The sequence below is a fragment of the Phocoena sinus genome, chromosome 16 (genome assembly GCF_008692025.1).
Source record: "Phocoena sinus isolate mPhoSin1 chromosome 16, mPhoSin1.pri, whole genome shotgun sequence".
NCBI lineage: Eukaryota > Metazoa > Chordata > Mammalia > Artiodactyla > Phocoenidae > Phocoena > Phocoena sinus.
Window position 1 is genome coordinate 13,372,387 of NC_045778.1, and position 21,311 is coordinate 13,393,697.

The 21,311-nt window shown below is 44.2% G+C and overlaps 1 protein-coding gene across 1 annotated transcript in view; it reads right to left on the minus strand.

Annotated features, from left to right (window-relative positions):
• ANK3 (ankyrin 3) overlaps nt 1–21,311 on the minus strand; it is a 330,729-nt gene that overhangs the window by 177,268 nt on the left and 132,150 nt on the right. The window contains exon 8 of the mRNA XM_032607988.1: nt 7,503–7,601. Coding sequence (XP_032463879.1) covers nt 7,503–7,601 — 99 coding nt within the window. The remainder of the gene's footprint in view (nt 1–7,502; nt 7,602–21,311) is intronic.

The following is a 21,311-nucleotide window of genomic DNA, read 5'->3' on the forward strand; positions in this document are numbered from 1 at the left end:
TGCAGAGAGAGAGTTAAACTGGAAGAAATAGCGGCTACCGTAAGTAGTCATTCTTATCAAAGCATTTCTATAAAGAAACAAATTAGGATGCTGCATATAGACCAGATTGAAGCGTTTGCCTTGACGTGTGTATATATCTTGGCACATTTGCCACCACTATTGCCTCATAAATTATGTTGTTATAGTGAAAATATGAAAGCTCTGCTCTCACAGCAACGTTCGAGTGTACAATACAGTATCATTAAGGGTACAACACAGTAGCGTTAACTACAGTCACCATGATGTACCTTAGATCCTTGAACTTATTCATCTTATAACTGACATTCTGTATCGTCTGACCAACATTTCCCTATTTCCCCCATCTCTCAGCGCCTGGCAACCATTCCATTCTCTGTTCTACGAGTTCCATGTTTTCAGATTCCACATCTAAACGATATCACATAGTAGTTGCCCTTCTCTGTCTGACTTATTTCACTCAGCATAACGCTCTCAAGGCCCATCCATATGGTTGCAAATGGCAGGATTTCCTTTTATTTTTATGGCTGAGTAACATTCCATATATATTGACCACTGATGTCATTGATGGATACTTAGGTTGTTTCCATGTCTTGGCAATTATGAATAATGTTGCAATGAACATGGGAGTGCAGGTATCTCTTCAAGATAGTGATTTCATTTCCTTTGGATATATACCCCAAAGTGGGATTGCTGACCTTTATTGAAATGTTCCAAAATACCTTTTGGAAATGCAAATGCTATATTGAAGCTTTATCAGTTAATCAATAAAGCTCTAGTGGGTTTTTTTCCCCCATAAAACCAGTGGGTGTTTTAATAATTTAAAAAACCCCTCCAATTCCTATATTTCAGGGGCACCACCTTCTTTGTCTAGTCTCCTCCCCTGCTGACTCCCAATAACTTCCCAGATTTGAGGGTGGTGTCATCAATCTAGTTTACTGATTAAGTCATCAGTGATTCTCTCTCTTCTTCTGGGACTCTCATGATGGGTAGATTGTTTTCACTTAATAGTGTTCTGTAAGTCCTGTAGGTTTTCTTCATTCCTTTTTTTAAAAAACATTTATTTATTTATTTCAGCTGCACCAGATCTTAGTTGTGGCATGCGGGATCTTCATTGCAGCATGTGGGATCTTTAGTTGTGGCATGCAGACTCTTTAGTTGTAGCATGCAAACTCTTAGTTGTGGCATGCAGGGCCTAGTTCTCCAAACAGGGTTCGAACCCAGGCCCCTGCATTGGGAGTGTGGGGTCTTACCCACTGGCCTACCAGGGAAGTCCCTTCTTCGTTCCTTTTTATTCCTTTTTCTTTTGGTTCTTCTGATTGGATAGGTTCAGATGTTCTTTCTTCTACTTGGTCCAGTCTGCTGTTGAAGCTCTCTACTGAATTCTTCATTTCAGTCACTATAATCTTTAGCTCCAAAATTTCTGTTTGGTTGTTTTTTTATGTTTTCTACCTCTGTATGGAACTTCTCATTTTGTTCTTGTATTTTTCCCGATTTTGTTAAACTGTTTACCTGTGTTTTCTTGTAGCTCTCTGAGCATCTTAAGAACAGTTATTTTGAATCCTTTGTTGGGCAATCCTTGTATCTCCATTTCTCCATTTCTTTCGGTTGCTGAAAGCTTACTGTGTTCCTTGGGCGGTGTCATGTTACCCTGATCCTTCATGATCCTTGCGGCCTTGCACAGATGCTGTGCATTTAAAGAAGCAGTCACCTCTTCCAGACTTCATGGGTTGACCTTGGTATGGAAAGACCTTCACCTGCAGGTAGCATGCTCTGACCTTGGGTCTACTGGTGCAGGGTGCCAAATGCAGGATTGGGCGGTGGGGGTGATGTCTCATCCGCTCAGGCCACTGGGGCCCACAGCATTGACCATAGTGACTGCAAGGGCTGTTGGAGACCTCAGTGGCACCACAGGTCCAGTGGCTTGGGATTTGGGCAGGCACTGGTGGTGGCTGGAATTGGTGGTGTGTACAGACTCGGTTGCAGGGGCCAACTGCAGGTGCCTATGTAGTGCCAGGTGCTCGTTTAAGACATACACATAGAGATGGGGGCGAGCGCCAGCTGCGAGGGTCTGGGCTAACTGCAGCCGTTGGGGCCCTTGGCTGTCAGCATTCATGACTGTGGCTGCAAGATCACACCGTGGGTGCACTGCAGTGGAGGCTGGTATCGGGAGTCAGGCTGGAGGCATGCAGGTACACAGCTGGAGGGGCCCACTGTAGGTGAGCCTGGTGGTGCAGGCCAGTAACAGGAGATAGGGCCAGGTCTGGCCCAGAAGAGCCATGGGGGCCCTGGCTATTGGTGTGCACTCCTGTGGCTTCAGGGTCTCCCCAGGGGGGTGCGTGGCAGTGGAGGCATGAGGGTCTGGTCGGGAGCGTGCAGGTGCACGGCTGGGGGCTTAGCTGCACATGTGCTGAGTGGTGGAGGCCAGTGACCAGAGCCAGAGCCAAGTTCAGGTCCACGAGCAGCTGCGAGGGCCTTGGTAGTCGGCCTGCCCTTCCGTGGCTGCAGGGTCTTGCCACGGGTGTGCCCACAGCCGTAGAAGCCTGTGATGAGGGTCAGGCCGGCAGTGTGCAAGGGCACAGCTGGAGGGGCCCGCGCCAAGCACATGCACAGAAGTGAGTCACCCACGGGGGTCCAGGCTGGCGTCTTGTACTTGTGCGGCTGCAGAGGCCTGGGCCGGCTGCTGGTGGGGATGCTGGGCCGCAGCGGGGCAGTGGGAGGTAAAGAGCAGGGAGGGGCCCAGGTGGCTGGTGTCTGCGAATGTGAGTGTCTGTGGGGCAAAAACCAGTGACGTCTGCAGGGGCTCTGTGGCCGCTGTGCTGGCCATCAGTTACTTTGGTGGCAAAAGGCGCTGGGGTCTGCAGAGCAGGTCACAGGGAACCACAATCATTTCTGCTGCGTGGCTGATGCTAGGAGCCCTTGCTCTTTTTCCTTGTTTCTCCCCATCTCTATTCATCTCAGCTTTGCCAGTCTCTGGGTGGGGTGAAACCCAAGTGGGTCCTTTGTTCAGTGCCCCAAAAGGCGGGGAAGCTGGCGGTTCACCCCACTCTCCCTTTCTTGGTGAGGGGAACTCCTTCTAGTTGGGGAGGCTCACTCTTGGTCCTGAGCAGTGCTGGCCTGGGGAATGGGATGACACAGGCAAAATGAAGCCCTTCTTCCTTGCCTTTTTGTGCAGTATTCTCAGGTTTTTTGCTCCACTGTATTGCTGGAGTTTCTTAAGCGGACTCCTGAGCTCTCTTTGATCGTGGATCACTGTCTAATTGTTGATCTTCCTGGGTGATGGGGGCTGGGGTCTCCTACTTCGCCATCTTGGTCACATCATCCCAACGCATACCACCATCCTGACTTTCACTATAACTAATTATTCTTAAAGTTACAGCATCCAGTGCCCCAGCAGCTGGGAGAGCTTGGGAAATCATTGGGAACAACCCACTAACTGTACTGAGATGGAAACTAACACTCAGGAGGATCAACTTTCCTCAGTTCATGATCTCACTTGCTAGTCACGCTTAAGACTAGAGATCAGGCACTAGGGTAAAAAAAATTCACTCATCCTGCTTTTCCAGCTGGTCAGATCCCACTTAAAATTACTCTGACCACAATTCAAATTTATTTCGCTGATTGAAAGGGCACTAAGAAGCATCTGCTTTTAAACTGAATCCTTTATTAGGTCGGTAAGGCGTGCAAGGGGTCAGAGCAAGCCAACGAGGTCCCTTAGAGTGTGCTGGCCCCTCAGGTGAAACCCAGATTCGTTTTCCTGTCCCTAAACCCAAGGGGATTGGCGTGCAGCAGGTCAGATTGTTGATGCAACAAGGTAGCTACAAAAGTAGGAAGTACCTGGCAGGAGGTAGGTGGGTAGATAACAATATTTATTTTCTAAAGAGCTACTGGATTGAGTCATTAGAACTTGTATTTATAAAAAAATTTGCTTTCCATTTTGAGGCTTGTTCCCAGGGCTTTCTGACACTTTATGGCTCTCTCCCTTTCACCCACAAACCCAGTCACTACTCAGCAAGAGAGCAGGGAAGCTCTGATGGGGAGAACACAAAATAGCTGACATATCTGGGGTATGTACTATGCTTTCTTCCACAGAGTCTGCCAGGAATTCAGTCTGTGCCCGAGTGACACCCCACACCCCGTGCAGGACAACAATAGAAGAATGACAGGCTTTTCTGTTCTCGGTTTTCCAAGGCTCCTTCACATCCACATGGCACTCACATAACACAGAAGAAAGGTAACGCCACGTTGAAACCGAATGGATGGTAAAAAGAAGTCTACATCTTGTTTAACATAAGACAGCCTTTCAGAACAGGGAGGCAAAAGGGCATAGAAACTAAGTGTATACTGAATTCGCCTATGTCCAGTATTCCGTAGGTCTGATGCTTTGACCCAGAAGTGCTTGTATGTTTTCACCCTGGTCCTCCCCTGTGATACCATGTGCCCCTTTAAGATGGGACCTGAATCTCCTATATGCTGTCCTCCTCCCGCTGTACCAAATACAGCAAGTAAGTGTTTGATAAACGATGCGAAATGACTGACAGGCAATTTTGCTGTGTTGGTGACTGATGATTGTATCAAAAGAGGGAGAAATAAGGTCATTTCTAATCCACACACTCAGTTAAACCCCAGCTGGATATCCAGGTACAGCCCTCCAAGCTTCTCTGTTTGCCTTGGCTCGAGTACCCCTCTTTGCTCGTCACAAAAATTCTCCCTATTCACAAGTGACCCGTTAGCTCTATTGGTAACCAAGTGGCATACACAACGATTCTCTAACTTTTATTGTTACAACTACTTTAAGCAGCCTGTACTCAGTGGAAGACCCCTGCCATTTAAAACAACAGTTCTAGCATACTGGTGATGGTTTCTTAGCAAATAATACCAAGACAATGCAATGAGACCTTCTCTTCAATTTACTTCCCCAGTCAGACAGTCTTGCAGGGGGTCAACCTTCAACTTCCTTCATTCCTCCTCTCCAGGAAGCTTGTTTCTTTTACGCTACATACATGTTTTTCAGGTTTAATAGTTACCAAGAAAAAGAAGTCCGGGTCTCCTGCTAAATATTCATGGCTGGGCTGTCTTTGGGTCACAGCACACAGCAGACAAACTACCCATCGGCTTCATGAGGGTAGGGGAAGTGTCTTGTTGTTTTGCTCTGTTAATCAGCTGTGTCTGGCCCACAGTGGGCACTCAATAATCATTTACTGATTGAGGGAATACATGCAGGGAATAATAAAGTAGTGAATCCAGGAGCTACGGGAATCAAGTTCAGGTGGCTGGGCCGGTTTTAGAAACATGGAGATCAGGATTCTTGGAAAGAGGAACCAGAGGATTGTGGGAGATACAATTACAGGACAGGGAAAACTCTCCGAAACCCTTAGAGAGGAGGATGTTGAGGAGACCACATTTTGCTCTTACATGAAATGCTGAAAAAGAAAATCCCTGGTTAGCAGTTTAATGTTAATTGGAGCTCTGAGTTATACAGGCACACCTCATTTTATTGTTCTTCGCTTTATTGTTCTTTGCAGATACTGCTTTTTTTTTTTTTTTTACAAATTGAAGGTCGGTGGCAACCCTGCATCAGGCAAGGCTATTGGCACCATTTTTCCAACAGCATTTGCTCACTTTGTGTCTCTGTGTCACATTTTGGTAATTCTCGCAACATTTCAAACTTTTTCATTGTTGTTTTATTTGTTACGGTGATCTCTGGTCAGTGATTTTTACGTTACTATTGCAAAAAGATTATGACTTGCTAAAGGCTCAGCTAATGGTTAGCATTTTTTTTTTTTTTTTTTTTTTTTGCGGTACGCGGGCCTCCCGCTGTTGTGGCCTCTCCCGTTGCGGAGCAACAGGCTCCGGACGCGCAGGCTCAGCGGCCATGGCTCACGGGCGCAGCCGCTCCGCGGCATGTGGGATCTTCCCGAACCGGGGCACGAACCCTTGTCCCCTGCATCGGCAGGCGGACTCTCAACCACTGCGCCACCAGGGAAGCCCAATGGTTAGCATTTTTAAGCAGTAAAGTATTTTTTAAATTTAAAGTATGTACATTTAAAAGAGGTAATGCTATTGCACACTTAATGGACTATAGTATAAACATAACTTTTATATATACTGGGAAACAAAAAAATTCCTGTGACTCACATACTTTCAATATTCGCTTTATTGCAGTGGTCTAGAACTGAACCTGCAATATATCTGAGGTGTGCCTCTACTAGTAATGGCTGAGATTATTTCTGGTCTACTTTACGCCAACACAGTTTACGAACAATAGCTTGATCACTGCAACAACCCTTCAAGGTGGCCACTGATTGTATTTTCAGATAGAGAAATTACATGCAGAGGGTTATATCGCTGACCTAAGTCAACCAGCTAAGCTCACCATCCAGGATTCCAACTTGATTCTAAGTTTCACTTCTTTCCCCTCCCCACACAGTGCATCACACAGAACAAGCAACATGTCAAACACCTGGCTAGACTGATCTGTGTTTAAAAAAATTTTTTTTTTTAATTGTGGTAAAAAAACACACTGTAAAATTTACTTTCTTAACCACTTTTAAGTGTACAGTTTAGTGGTGTTAACCGTATTCACACTGTGTGTAACATCTCTAGAACTGTTATCTTGCAATATTACACTCTATCCCATTAAACAACAACTCCGCATTTCCCTGTCGCCCAAGCCTCAGGCAACCACCATTCTACTTCTGTGTCTATGATTGTCTACTCTTGATACCTCCTGTAAGTGGGATCATACAGTATTTGCTCTTTAGTGTCTGGCTTCTGTCACTTAGCTTAATGTCCCCAAGACTCATTCATGTTGCGGAATGTGACAGGATTTTCTTATAAGGCTGAATGATATTCCATTGTATGTACACGGCACATTTTCTTTATCCATTTATCTGTCGATGGATACGTGGGCTGCTTCCACCTCTTGGCTATTGGGAATAATGCCTCAATGAAACTGGTTGTGCAAATATGGCTTCAAGATACTGCTTTCAATTCTTTGGGGGTACATACCCCAAAGTAGAATTGCTGGATCATATGCTAGTTCTATTTTTACTTTTTTGAGGAACCTCCTTACTGTTTTCTGTAGTGGCTGCACCATTTTACATTCTCACCAGCAACATGCAAAGGGGGACAGATTTGTTTTTAAATACAATAACCGTCAGTCTTAATATCAAACTGGCCCAACAGCCCTGCCTGCAATATCAAGTAGTGATTAACTGCTTAAAAATTTAACTCAACTAAAACTCTGGACGTAGGTCTTAGTTTCTATAATTAAAGCCAGGTACTATTTAAACGTGTATTAAAGATTTATAAATATGGATCATTATCCCATTGTACGAAGAATCAACTTAGCAGTCATTTTTTAAAGAGACTACCACAAAGGACATAAAGATAAAGCCAGGGCTGAACCAGCAACAAAAGTATTAGGAGAAGTATTCCTGCTTCCTGAAAATAAGCGTAAGCATGCACATAAGTTGCACTCTTACCCTTGTTTTGGCATCAATTTTAGCTCCTCGATCAAGCAATAGTTTTACCATATTGGCGTTTCCTCGTTTTGATGCAACATGTAAAGGAGTGATGTCATTCTGTGGAAGAACAGAGAAAAAAGTAGTGTTACCCGAGTTTAACCAAAACATTGCTTCCTAAACCTTCCCCAACACATCCTCACACTTTTCTTACCTTTTTAAAAAAATATCCATCGTGAATAGAATACTTCCCAACATCTCTATCTGACGGTAATTTTACTCAGAAGGAGACCTCAAAAAGGGATGAATTTTAAGGGACATGCTCTGTGGGGTAGGGTCCAAGTTTATTTCATTTGATTGACGTTATTGATGGATGAGATGGTGATAGTTTTTATTCTAACATCCTGCACATTTAAGTCAACATGTTTTCCTATTAATGTGTGTGACGCACACTGGCTACTGAATGGTTGACTAAGTGGCTGTATTAGTCAGCTGAGGCTTACTGAAAGGAGTGTCACGTTACTCAGAGCTGGCTCTGGGTCATCTGAGTACAAGTTGTCAAGGAGAGACAAGAGGAACTCAAACTGGGAAGTCTGTCAGTGCCCTACACGGTCACAGGGCTTCCTTCCCATGCGCGATGGGCTAAAAAGCGTTCACAGGCATTTATTAGCAATTGCACAGAAAAATGACTATGTTGATTTTTTTTTTTTTTAAACTACTGTTGAGGGCTTCCCTGGTGGCGCGGTGGTTGAGAGTCTGCCTGCCGATGCAGGGGATGCGGGTCCGTGCCCCGGTCCGGGAAGATCCCACGTGCCGCGGAGCGGCTGGGCCCGTGAGCCATGGCCGCTGAGCCTGTGCGTCCGGAACCTGTTGCTCCGCAACGGGAGAGGCCACAACAGTGAGAGGCCCGCGTACCAAAAAAAAAAAAAAAAACTACTGTTGAGGAATAGACATATGGTCAGGACAATCTGACATTCCAATCAAGATCCCCTGGATACCACAGTCCTTTCCTCCACTCATCTGACAGGTGCTGTGATTATGTCCAGACTGTCAAGGAAATACGTGCACATAGTGAAAACACTCTCTATTTTGGCTCCTTCTTCTTGTGTAGCAACAACATGGGTTTAAGGTCTGCAGTTCACAAAAGTCAATTACACGATAAACGAACGAGGCTCATAAGGGGTTACATTCTTGTCATGTGATGGCAGATACAATATAATAACTACCAGGTATTGATTCATGTCCTGTGAATTATGCTGCACTGCCTTAAACTCTTCACTATCTCACTTAGTTTTCATAATCCTCACAATGTCACATACAATCGGAATCACAATGACCATCTTACAGATTAGAAACAGCTGGCAAAACCAAGATTCAAATTAAAATATGACTCTTAAACTTATGCTTTTGAAAAAACGCTTTAAAATGAAAATTTTCAAACAGACACAAAGTTTGAGAGAAAGCCATAATGAGCTTCATGTACTCATCACTCTGGTTCAATAACTGTCAAACTTCTGCCAATATTATTTCTTCTATACTCCCTACTATTTTTTCTGCCTGAAGGAGTTTAAGAGGAGAAGGAAAATCCTAGGCATCATATTATTTCACCCCCAATCACTGCAACTTAATTATCTCTAACTGATAAGGATATTTGTAAACAAATAATAACAATATCATTAATTTTATCCAAGTAAAAATAATTCTTTCAAAAAGCCAAGATCTGTCAATGTTTACATTCTCCCATTCTCCCCAATTTTCTCAGTACAGTGGTTCAGATTAGAATATCCACAACTTGCATTAGGTTGAAATGTCCCTTAAATCTCTTTTAAAATCTCCATAGATGCCCTATTCCGCCTTCTTTTTTCCATGCCCATATATTTACTGATTAAACTGGGGAATTTACTGTGTACTTGCATCCTCATGGAGAGCTGTTTAACACATTCTTTTGTATTTTCTATAAGCTTTTCTAGTTAAATGCTTTTAGTCATTATACATTCTCCCGTGTGAACAACTCTTTACCTCATTATTCTTAGGTGCTAAAGTATAAATCAGTTCCACAATAATTAGTTCGTTAAGTCAAAGAAGGAGAAAGAGATCTGAGTAAAAGCGATATGCCTTAGTCATGCTGGTGGGGAGTGGACAGGGCTAGTATGATTGCTCTAGACCAAGTGGTAGGCATACTTTTTCTGCCAAGGGCCAGATATCAAGTATTTCTGGCTTTGCAGGCCATACCATCTTCATTGCAATTTGTCACTGCTGCCTTTGTCAGCAGCCCCACGTGACATGCACAGAAATGGGAGTGTCTGTGTTCCAATAAAACTTTATTTACAAAAACAGCTGGTGGTCTGGATTTGGCCTGTGGGCAGTAGTTGGTTGATCTCTGCTCTAGACCTATCAGCTTGTGGCTGATGGTTTCAACGGTGTGTAAAAGGTGACAAAAGAGGAATTAAAACTATAGAGGCTGTGCATTGTATATGCTTTGGCCCTCTTTGGGGTGGATGATTTTGCGTATGAATGAAAGCTGGCAGAAAGAAACTTTCTGATGGTCTTGCTTGTCTCCGTTGTCTGAGTGTAAGTATGTAAACGAGCCAAGCAGCACTATGGATGAATTCTAGGCCTGAGACAGCAGATGCAGCATCAGATTAGGTCTATAGGAAACACAGTCCAACAGGAGAGTTTACGGAGCTCAGAGTGGGATACAACACAAAGACCTCATCACTCCCCAGCGTGAGTCAGGGCTGACATGCTATTTCCCTTTAAAGATGTGCCCTTGCCTGGTGGAGAAGGACTTAATTAACCTTTATCACAAGGAGGCTAATTTTAGTGAGAGGAAAGAGCTCTATTTCTAATTTTGCTCTCTTCCATATTCATGGACTCTATCTTACGGTAATGTGTAGATGTCAAAAGGGTGCCTTGAAATTCAAACTCCCACATTTTTCTACACTGCTCTGACCCCTCCTAGAGTACTACTTTCTATTTCTACAGCACTTAGTAAGTGTTGTAAATTACTTATGTAATTTCATTTTATCTTCACAACAATCTACTGGAGATATATATCATTAATCCCATTTGATCAATCAACCAAGGGATAGAACTGATCAGTAATCTGTATATTAAGAGACAACTAATGAGAGGCAGAATCAGCATCAGAATTCAGTTTTCTAGATCCTCGGGGTAGGGGGTGTGTGTGTGGTATTTCCAGTCAGGGATCATAAAGGCTTTGCCTAAAGACTAGGCTTCTCATCTCCGTCAAATGGAGCTTCTGGGGGCTTCCCTGGTGGCGCAGTGGTTGAGAGCCCACCTGCCGATGCAGGGGACACGGGTTCGTGCCCCGTCCGGGAAGATGCCACATGCCGCGGAGCGGCTGGGCCCGTGAGCCATGGCCGCTGAGCCTGCGCGTCCGGAGCCTGTGCTCCGCAGCGGGAGAGGCCACAGCAGTGAGAGGCCCGCGTACCGCAAAAAAAAAAAATGGAGCTTCTGAGTGAAACACATACTTTTGTATGCCTGAATCAGGTAGCGACTGCTTCTGCCAATTAGGAACAAGTCAAAATCAAAGTGGGATTTTGGACCAGTCAACAGGACATTTGGACCAGTCAACAGGACATTTCTATTTTGATTCCTCAGTTAACCAATAAAAATCTTTTATGCTCTACTAGGTACCAGGTCCACTGCTGCATTTCCATTATACAAGCGGGTCACAAAATTATGGAATCCCACCCAATCAAAAGAGTCCAGTGATGTTAAAGACAAAAAGGAGGAACCTTTTAGGAGGAACCTCATTAGCTGCTCGGGAAGCGTAAATGTGTGCCTGCTTTCTGGGATGCAGTTTGGCAGTATATATGAGGAACCTTCAAATCTACAACTGAGACAGGAGATAGATGGGCCCCAGGCTGGGCAGTTGGAGTTTGTCCCCTGTGGACAGATACTCCAAGATGAACATAATACAGGAGGAAGGAGAACCTGAGCCATGCCCAGATAAAAGAGACCACATATTCCTCATTCTTGAGGTCAAGGAGACCTTCCCAACTACACGTGTGCAGAAAGCCTCCTGCGGGGGCCAAAAAGGGAGGGGGCACATCAGAGTAGGTGATGTCAACCTTCCCACAGGCCTCTGGGCTAATATCCATCTTGGCTAAGAGATGCATGCGCACATAGGGTAGGACCGTGAGTTTAACCCAATACAGACTCAGAGCCAGGAAAAGCAAGATGCTTGGCCAGAGGAAACCCGGCAGAAATGCCCCATAAAAGTGATACAAACTACCACAAAGGCACGACTCTCTCTCTGAGTCTGCCCGTGTGTGTCTATTCACATGTACTCTTTTCCTCCTAATATACAATTGACTTGTTTCACTACTTTCCGTCTCTTTGTGGAAACTCCTTTCTACAAAGCTGATGGGCCAGGGCCTTGTCATTGGCTACTGGCCCTCGTGATCTAGCGGCTAGGATCCAGCACTCTCACTGATGCTGCCTGACTTCAATCTCTGGCCAGACTGAAGTCTGGCTTCAAGCCGCTGCAGGCTGAGGCCACCCGAGATCACAACCACGTATACAAGGCAGAGGTTGGCTGCCGTGGTAGAAAGGGCGAGAGTGCTGAGACAGACCCAGATCTGAGGCCTAGGCATACTCCCTAAGACTGAAGTGGATCCAGAATGAAAGACCCCTCAGCCCCAGCCTAACGTAACAAGCAACTGTAGCCGGCTCCTGAGGTCGGGCAGGAGCTTGGTGAGAGAGAGACTCTGTGCTACAGGGATGCAGGTAGAGCTGAGCGGGGGAAGCGCACCAACCAGGGAAAATCTCTGACGGCCGGCCCTCACCCTCAGCGTAAGGCGGTGCAGCCCCGTCTAGAGGAACGTGAAACCTGTGGCGCAAACAAAATGTAAACTCGGCTCAACTCCGGACTCAACCGGCTTGGGCTTCCACATTTACAGCCTGACAGGAGAAGGAAGACACAGGCCGCTTCCAAGCAGGGATACTATTTTCCTCAGTGTCTGCATTCTATCTAGTGGAACAGGTGAACGACATGCAACAAAAGTTAGGGAGTTTACGTCAAATGGAAACACTTGATAAGAAAACCACACTATCGGAAATGAAGCATTCCCAACCTAAATGTCTGTCAACAGAGGAATGGATAAAGAAAATGTGGCCCAGATATACAACGGAATATTACTCAGCCATAAGAAAATGAAATAATGCATTTGCAGCAACATGGATGGACCTAGAGATTATCATACTAAGTGAAATCAGACAGAGACAAATATCATATGATATCAGTTATATGTGGAATTTAAAAAATTGATATAAATGAACTTACTTACAAAACGGAAACAGACTCACAGACATAGAAAACAAACTTATAATTACCAAAGGGGAAAGGTTGGGGGGAGGGATAAATTAGGAGTTTGGGATTAACATATATACACTACTATATATAAAATAGATAATCAACAAGGACCTAATGCATAGCCCAGGGAAGTCTACTCAATATTCTGTAATAACCTATATAAGAAAAGAATCTGAAAAAGAGGGAATATATATATGTATAACTGAATCACTTTGCTGTACACTTGAAACTATCACAATATTGTAAATCAACTATACTCCAATATAAAATAAAAATTAAATAAAAATATAAAGTAAAAGTGAAAAAAAAAAGAAATGAAGCATTCCTTTGATGGGTTCATCAGTAGACTTCACAGAGCTGAGGAGAGAATCAGTGAACTGAAAGATACACCAGTATGAATGATCCAAACTGAAACACAAAGAAAAAAGAAAAAAGAATGGAAAGAAAGAACAGAGCACCCAAGAGCTGTGGGATGATATAAAAGAGCTGATCGGAAATGCATTAGGAAATGAGAGAAAATAGGGCAGAAGAAATATTTGAAGAGATCATGGTAGGGAATTATCTCAAAATAGTGAAATATACCAAACCACACCTCTATGGACTTATATTCTCATCTGTATAATGGACATAATACCTCCAGTGCCTCCATCACAGGACTGCCAAGGGGAGAGATGAGATTAATTCAAAAAGAGAAAGGAAACTCACAGGTATTCCGTAACTCTTATCTCATTTAACCCACTCAACAACCCTAATAAGGGGTATCATCTATTTTCTTTCTTTATGTTATAGATGAGGAGAGTAAAACTCAAACAAATCAAAATAACTTGTTGGGCTTCCCTGGTGGCGCAGTGGTTGAGAGTCCGCCTGCTGATGCAGGGGACACGGGTTTGTGCCCCGGTCCGGGAGGATCCCACATGCCACGGAGTGGCTGGGCCCGTGAGCCATGGCCGCTGGGCCTGCGCGTCTGGAGCCTGTGCTCCGCAACGGGAGAGGCCACAACAGTGAGAGGCCCGCGTACCGCCAAAAAAAAAGCTTAATTGTTTAAAATGAGTTAATCTAATGATATAGATTTCCTGTAATCTTTCTAATGAATGCTGTAACTTTAATAACAGTCTATATTTTTTTCTAACAGTCTACTAGTAAAATTTCTTAAAAACATAAAAATGAAGGCAGTTTATAGTTATAAATTTTCCACACTCATATCATTTCTAATAAATCAGAAATTAAATTAATCTCTGTGCTGAATACTTTTCTTTCCCCTCCAGAAAATAAATCATTCTTTCAGGCTTTGGAGATGTCAGTGAACTTGAAACTGTTAGTCTCTCAAGTATCCTACCCTCAACTTGGCCTTCCAATAAATTAGATTCTTGCTGAAGTTTCAAACACGTCAAAAATGAAAACAATGTCTTTGAAGTTTCTAAAGAAAGATGGTTTGGAAAGAAATAAAGCCAGTCTAGTGCAAATGGCTTTATCTGTGTACTCGTTCTAAGGAGATGGAGCTCCTTCAGGGACCAGCAAGACCACAGCTACCCAGGGGCCAACACCCCGGTCTCAGCTTCCATCTGGCACTGCTGCTGGGGGCTGATGGTCACACAGTGAGACATAAAAAATGAGTTAGAAGGTCTGGATGCACATCCTTGTTCTTCCATCTTACTCTCAGTAGGATCTGGGACAAAGGACTTCTTGGGATCTCAGTTCTCATCTGTCAAACTATCTATTCTTGTGGGTCTCAAATGATGCATTGTACATAGAAGTATTCTGTAAGCCAGGGGTCCCCAACCCCCGGGATCTGACGCCTAATGGTCTGAGGTGGAGCTGATGTAATAATAATAGAAATAAAGTGCAGACTAAATGTAACGCTCTTGAATCACCCCAAAACCACACCCCCCCCCCCCCGCCCCCAAGTCCGTGGAAAAACTATCTTCCACGAAACCAGTCCTTGGCGCCAAAGAGGTTGGGGACCGCTGCTGTAAGCTGTAAATACGCTGCACATTCAAGGTTATGTTATTATGGGCTTATAAACATAAAGGTCGTTTTTACAAGCAAAACAATTACTGCGATTTCTGTGACTCAACTTTAGACAATTTATATGAAGAAAATATTTTCATAGCATGGCCTCAGTCAGTGTTTTCTAATATGCTCGATCAGAAGAATTACCTGAGGAACTTGTTAAAAAAACACAGATTGCGAGGCCCCATCCCTGAAGCACTGAATCCCGGTCCAGGGCAATGGGAAGATGCTGGCCAGCTAGGGAAAACCGGCTGCAAGGCCTTGGCTTGGAGGCTATGAATAAATGGTTTTTCATTTTCAAACTCAGAGGCATGTGCTCCTTGGACAAGCCTGCCTTGTATTTCTTACCAGAAAACGTACATGATACCTTTTTGTCATAAAGCCATTACGTTTCTAAATATCGAGAGTCCATTTCAAAGCATGATCGTTGGGGGTTCAAAAATGCAGAACTGATAGAGATAATAAATAACATGTAGTGGAAATATGAATGCGTTACCTTTTAGAATGAATTTGATCATTTGTCAGTCTTTTTAAGTTTGCTCATCTTTCAATTAAAACGTCCTTAAATGTGAGATGGGATTTCGTAGTGAGCTAAAAACAAAAAAACCTTTAAAATCTTGAAAAATGTATTTAATTCATTTTGCAACTGGTGCAGGCAGCAAACGAGTAGCCAGCTGGTCGAAGAGAGACTACTGGCAGTTCTGGTTTTCCTGGGATGACCCTGGATTAAGTCCAAAGCCCGGTACACACTCCCTCCGATGTTAGAATATTATGAACTACACGGTCTGAATGTCGTTTATTTTACTTGCTTGTTTTTATTGTCTTTTTTTACTTGACTGATTTACTTTGCTGTTCTTAGCTCAAGCTCTGCCACCTTGAAGCCGTATAGTTTAATTGAAACACAAGTTATTTAACTTCTTGCTCCCTGGTGTAAAATGGAACTCATACCCACATCTCACGGGAAAACTGTGAAGAATAAAGGAAATAACGTATAGGAAACTTACTGGAGTACGTAGTAATAAATGAAAGCCATTTCCTAAATTAGTTTGAATTTTGGATACGTTTTTTCCACCTCCTATTTCAAAGTCTCAGTAGTAAGAGCGGAAAGGACCCTCAGGGTCTTCCAGTCCAACCAACTCTGAGGGGTGCATCACGGGGGAAGCTTGCTGCCCTCTGCAGAGCAGTCCCAGAGTGAACACGAACTGCCTGGCCCTTCTTTCCCATCTGGGGACATTCCCATCTCTCCACCTCTTGGCTGTAAAGAGATGATCAATCCAGCAATGCTGTCTCGGGGGGGGCACCACTGGCTCCACTGGCATTCTGGTTGGGACACTGTCACTGGCATGAGGATGTCCCACGCACTGAAGGGGGTTTAGCCATCCCAGCCCTGCCCCATTACATGCCAGCCATCATTCCACTTCTCCATTTAAAGACCCGTAAGAACAGAGAGTCGAATGGGGCTGACCAGGGGCTGCGGGGTAGTGGATGAGTTGGGGAGATGTCGTTTAGGGGTACAGACTTGTAAATAGTAGATAAATAAGTTGTGGAGATCTAATGTACGGCATAGTGATTACAGTCAACAAGACTGTATCATCAACTTCAAAGTTGCTAAGAGACGAGATCTTAACTGTTCTCACCCCAAAAAAGAAATGATAATTATATATGTTAGCGTTATTAGCTAACAAAAGCTGTAGTAATCATATTGCAATATACAAATGTATCAAACCAACACACTGTATACCTCAAACTTATACAGGGTATCATGCCAATTATCTCAAAAACAAACAAACCAAAAACGCTGCAATTACTCCTTTCTACCTGCAGGATCCAGGCCAGTGCCCTCAGCCCAGCCAGGGGTTCGGGGAGTCCCTTCCCACAGGCTTGGACTCGCCATTCACCTCCAGCCTCATTTCACATGTGCAAATGGGCCTCAGCCTCCACTTCCTGGAGCTGACTCTAATCCTTTTATGTCCATCACAGCTTAGCTTTTCAATTTGTTTTTTTCAACTATGATAGTCCATGCTGATCTCCTACCTGAACTTGTTTTCTGGGAACCTACTGCTTTGATTTGTGAGAGAGCCAATAAAGGATCGCGCATGTGTCCCCAGTTCACCTCTCTGCAACGTTTGGTTCTTCAAAGTCCTAAACGCTTCGCTCTAGGTGCCCCTTCGCCCTTCCTGTATATGCTTCAAACCACCAGAGGAACAAGAGCAAGATTTTCTCATGAAAGAACTAAGATGCCCAGGAGGGGACCAGGGTGCATCTGAGCTCATCCAAGTGCACCTTCTGACAATAGGAAGTGTGAACAATGGTCTGAATGTTCAGTGGAGGGCTGCAGTGGAGGAAATGAAAATTCTACAGCTAATGAATTATTCCCTTTTAAAGTGCAAATGAATAAAGCGAGCACTGCCAACTCCTAACTTAACAGAACTTTATTTCACAGAATTTCAAAATAGGATTTATTCGGGTCATTTGAACATGTTCTCAGAGCAACGATTCTAGAGCTGTACTGCAGGAAGCAGGGCATACATTCAAAGACAAAAAGTGAAAGGGAAATATGTACCTTCCAATTTCTATGATTTTTTTTTTACTGGCGTTCTTACTGTCTCAAACAATGTCACGTTAATCGTTTGGTAAAGGCTGCCCTTCTCATGCTGACAGACACAACGCAAACACTGTAACTCCAACATTCTGGGACGCACCATTTCTGACTAGCTCCAGAAGTACTCTAGAGAGCTGACATGATGTCACTTGCTTGACATGTGTCACGCTTGACAGGTGACTGTGTCTTACACTGATGGGTCTCCTCCCAGATGTAAGCATTAATCACCACCACCAGCACAAACATGGCTAGGACCCTGGCCCACATGCTAAGCAATTTGTATGGATTATTTCGTGCGGTCACAACGATGCTATGCATTTGGTACTATTTTCGGACCCATTTTACGGGTGACAAAGCTGAAGAAGCATGAATAACTTGTCCAGGAGCACACAAGTAAGCCACAGTACCAGTGTGGAACTCCAGCAGTCTGACTGCCTTGCTGTTTGCTTTGACACTGTACTATACCTACTCTCTTCTGCGAAAGGCCTCCATCCCTGTCAGATAAGGTGGTCAGGCAGAAGGGAAGGGCTTGTGGTTGATTGATCTCTCTCCTATCTGGCTAATAAGAAAAATGCAGGGCTTCGCTGGTGGCGCAGTGGTTAAGAATCCATCTGCCGATGCAGGGGACATGGGTTCGAGCCCTGGTCCGGGAAGATCCCACATGCCGCGGAGCAACTAAGCCCATGCACCACAACTACTGAGCCCGCGTGCTGCAACTACTGAAGTCCACATGCCTAGAGCCCGTACTCTGCAACAAGAGAAGCCACCGCAATGAGAAGCCCGTGCACTGCAAGGAAGAGTAGCCCCCACTCGCCACAACTAGAGAAAGTCCGTGTGCAGCAATGAAGGCCCAACACAGCCAAAAATAAATAAATTTTTTAAAAAAAAGAAAAGAAAAATGCAGCCTACATGATGAAGAGGCTTGCCCTGGACCACATCAGTGACCGATGATACAGCCAGGATGAGAGCCAGGGCTCCAGCACGTATCTGAGAACTTTCCTCCTCAGTCTAGGCTGCTACAGCTTAGAAACTTCAGCTCCTCAGACGACAACAACACACATCCCATACCACAGGGTAGGATGTTAATAAGCTCCAATGTACTAATGGGTTTAAGACAAAAACATTACCTTAAAAAATTATATAGGAGATTCTCCTTTGATGTGGCATTCAGGGGATTAAATGAAAAAGGCAGGAACAAGATTGCGTGGCATGCAGAGAGCAATTCTCTAGAAAAGGTCTATCTCCCACCACTCTGGCCTCCGCTTACTGGTTTTGTTCTTCCTGAGATGTTAATATCACCATGGTAACAAGAATATGGGTAATGCAGTAACCACACTGAGACTCTTCCATAACTCACATTTCTTTGCTAAAGGCTCCCAAATCTCCATTTTCATTCCAAAGGAGGTTTATATAACCCGTTAAAAATGTCTTTACAGGAATAAAGACATAGACCTACTAGAGAACGGACTTGAGGATATGAGGAGGGGGAAGGGTAAGCTGTGACAAAGCGAGAGAGGGGCATGGACATATATACACTACCAAACGTAAGGTAGATAGCTAGTGGGAAGCAGCCGCATAGCATAGGGAGATCAGCTCGGTGCTTTGTGACCGCCTGGAGGGGTGGGATAGGGAGGGTGGGAGGGAGGGAGACGCAAGACGGAAGAGATACGGGAACATGTGTATACGTATAACTGATTCACTTTGTTATAAAGCAGAAACTAACACCATTGTAAACTAACCATTGTAAAGCAATTATACTCCAATAAAGATGTAAAAAAAAATGTCTTTAATGCTGTTGAACCTATACTAGGAGATAAACATAAGTTATTTTATATTTGAAAATACGTATCAATAAAAATGAATGTGTGTGTGTGTGTGTGTGTGTGTGTGTGTGTGTGTGTGTGTGTGTTTGGGCTTTATAAGGACAGACATCTAAACGTTAACAAAATAGGACTCTTATGGACGGTTTTTCTTTTCTTTCTTTTGCTTTATTGTATTTTATTTTAAAAATAACTTGTATAATGCAGGGAAAATATTTTTTTTTAATGTATTTGCAATGGCATCGCCACACAAACTACAGTAGCGTCTCCGGAAGCCCTGGACCCTTATAAAAACATGACAAAAGCCACCCTCCTGCTGAAGCGATGCTCACCTCTTCTCCACGTTTGAGTGGCTGATGATCTTCCTAGCACTGGCTGGTGGTGGCCTTGATTGGGCTTTGATAGCTCAGAAACTGAGGCTCTGCTTCAAACACCCTTAACTGAACAAAGCCTGGCAGCAGACCTTGGTGACTAGCCCTTTGTTCTAGGCGTGTCTTCCAAGGTCAACTACACTGCTGAATCACAAGACTCGTGGCTGCTCAAATCAACTTGCCTCTCAGTGTCTGACATTCAATACTTGGGTTTGGTGTACTTGCCTCTCCCCCTCTAGTAGAATCCTATGGATTTCCCATCCCCCTTAATGCAGCTCACATCAGTTCGGGAAGTGGGTCCCTAACACCAAGTAAAGCTCAGCCTGAAATTCTGATAGACCAGGGAGAGGACTGGGGCTTGAGGAAAGCAGGTTTGAATAGGTACTGGGTGCCCAGGAATAGTGGATAAGGAGGCCTGGAAGTTATCTGTTGATTCATTCTTGAATTCAACAAATATATATCGAGTCCTTCCCAGTGCTAGGTACTGGGTTACACTCCAGGGATCCCAAAATGTGTAATAACACGTAGGTCTGCCCTTGAGGAACTCAAAGTCCTGCAGGGGAGGTGAAGCACAGGGTGTGTGAGGCGTATTTCACGACACCTCTACTTCAGCCTGTATAGGACTGTTCAGCTAATGCACGCACAATGCTTAACAAAGAAGCTGGAACTTACTAAATACTCAAATCACGACTATTTTCTATCAGGATTACTACACATTTTTACCTACAGAAGAAAGGAAGAAAATGAGCATACGCTGAGCACTTATTCTGCAGCAGGCAACATCCTGGATGCTTTCATGGTACCACCCTCTGGCTTAATGGAATGCAGCTCCATCTGTATGTGAAAGGTACCACTCAGGGAGGCAGATCAAGGGCGTCCAGGCAGCAAAAATACAGGTCCTGCCTTCCCCCAGTACCGTGAGGAATGGTTCTCTGAAATAAAGTGCCTACCTCTCTTAAAAAAGTCTAAATGGCAAGAGGCACATTCTCCATGGCTGAGTCCTTCACTGGAGGATTGAAAAGATGAAGTTCACGTTAAAGTCATTATCACAGAGGCAGGAATGTGGTAAGCATTTGGAAGGAGGATATTTACCAGGTGAGGAAAGATGTCCCGTGGAGGAGCTGGAGATAGAGGGTGAATAAGGCATCTCAGGCTGCAAGGGGCTTAGGTAATAAACACAGAGTGCAAGACAAACACTCCCACAGAATTAAGTTTCAAGGCCAATCACGGGACAGGACCAACAGGGCACGATGAGCACACACACTGGGGCAAGGAGGGGAGCGACCTATTTTGGGGGGTCAGAGAGAGCGTCTTTGAGGAACAGGATACAAGCATCTTTTACCCAGATTAAAAAAACAGAGGCTCACAGAAGTAATTGTGGCATAATCTCTGGCAATTGGAGACCTCTCTTGAGACCTATCTCAATCTCTGATATTTCTGAACTCTCCATGGCATGAACTGGGGAGAAATTACTATGTTCAAGTTGCCAGCAGTATTTTTAGTCCTCTTTGGAAGAAGATTTCAGTTTTATTGCTGTTGGTGGTCACGGCAGTCTCTGCTTACATGATGGGAAAGGCAGCAATCTGCTTTTGGAGCCGAAAGGGGCAAGTCTATTAGGAGTAAAATTGCTTCTGCTTAAAGCATCACTTTCCTTGGAGGGGAAAGTTGCATTTAGAGATAATTATG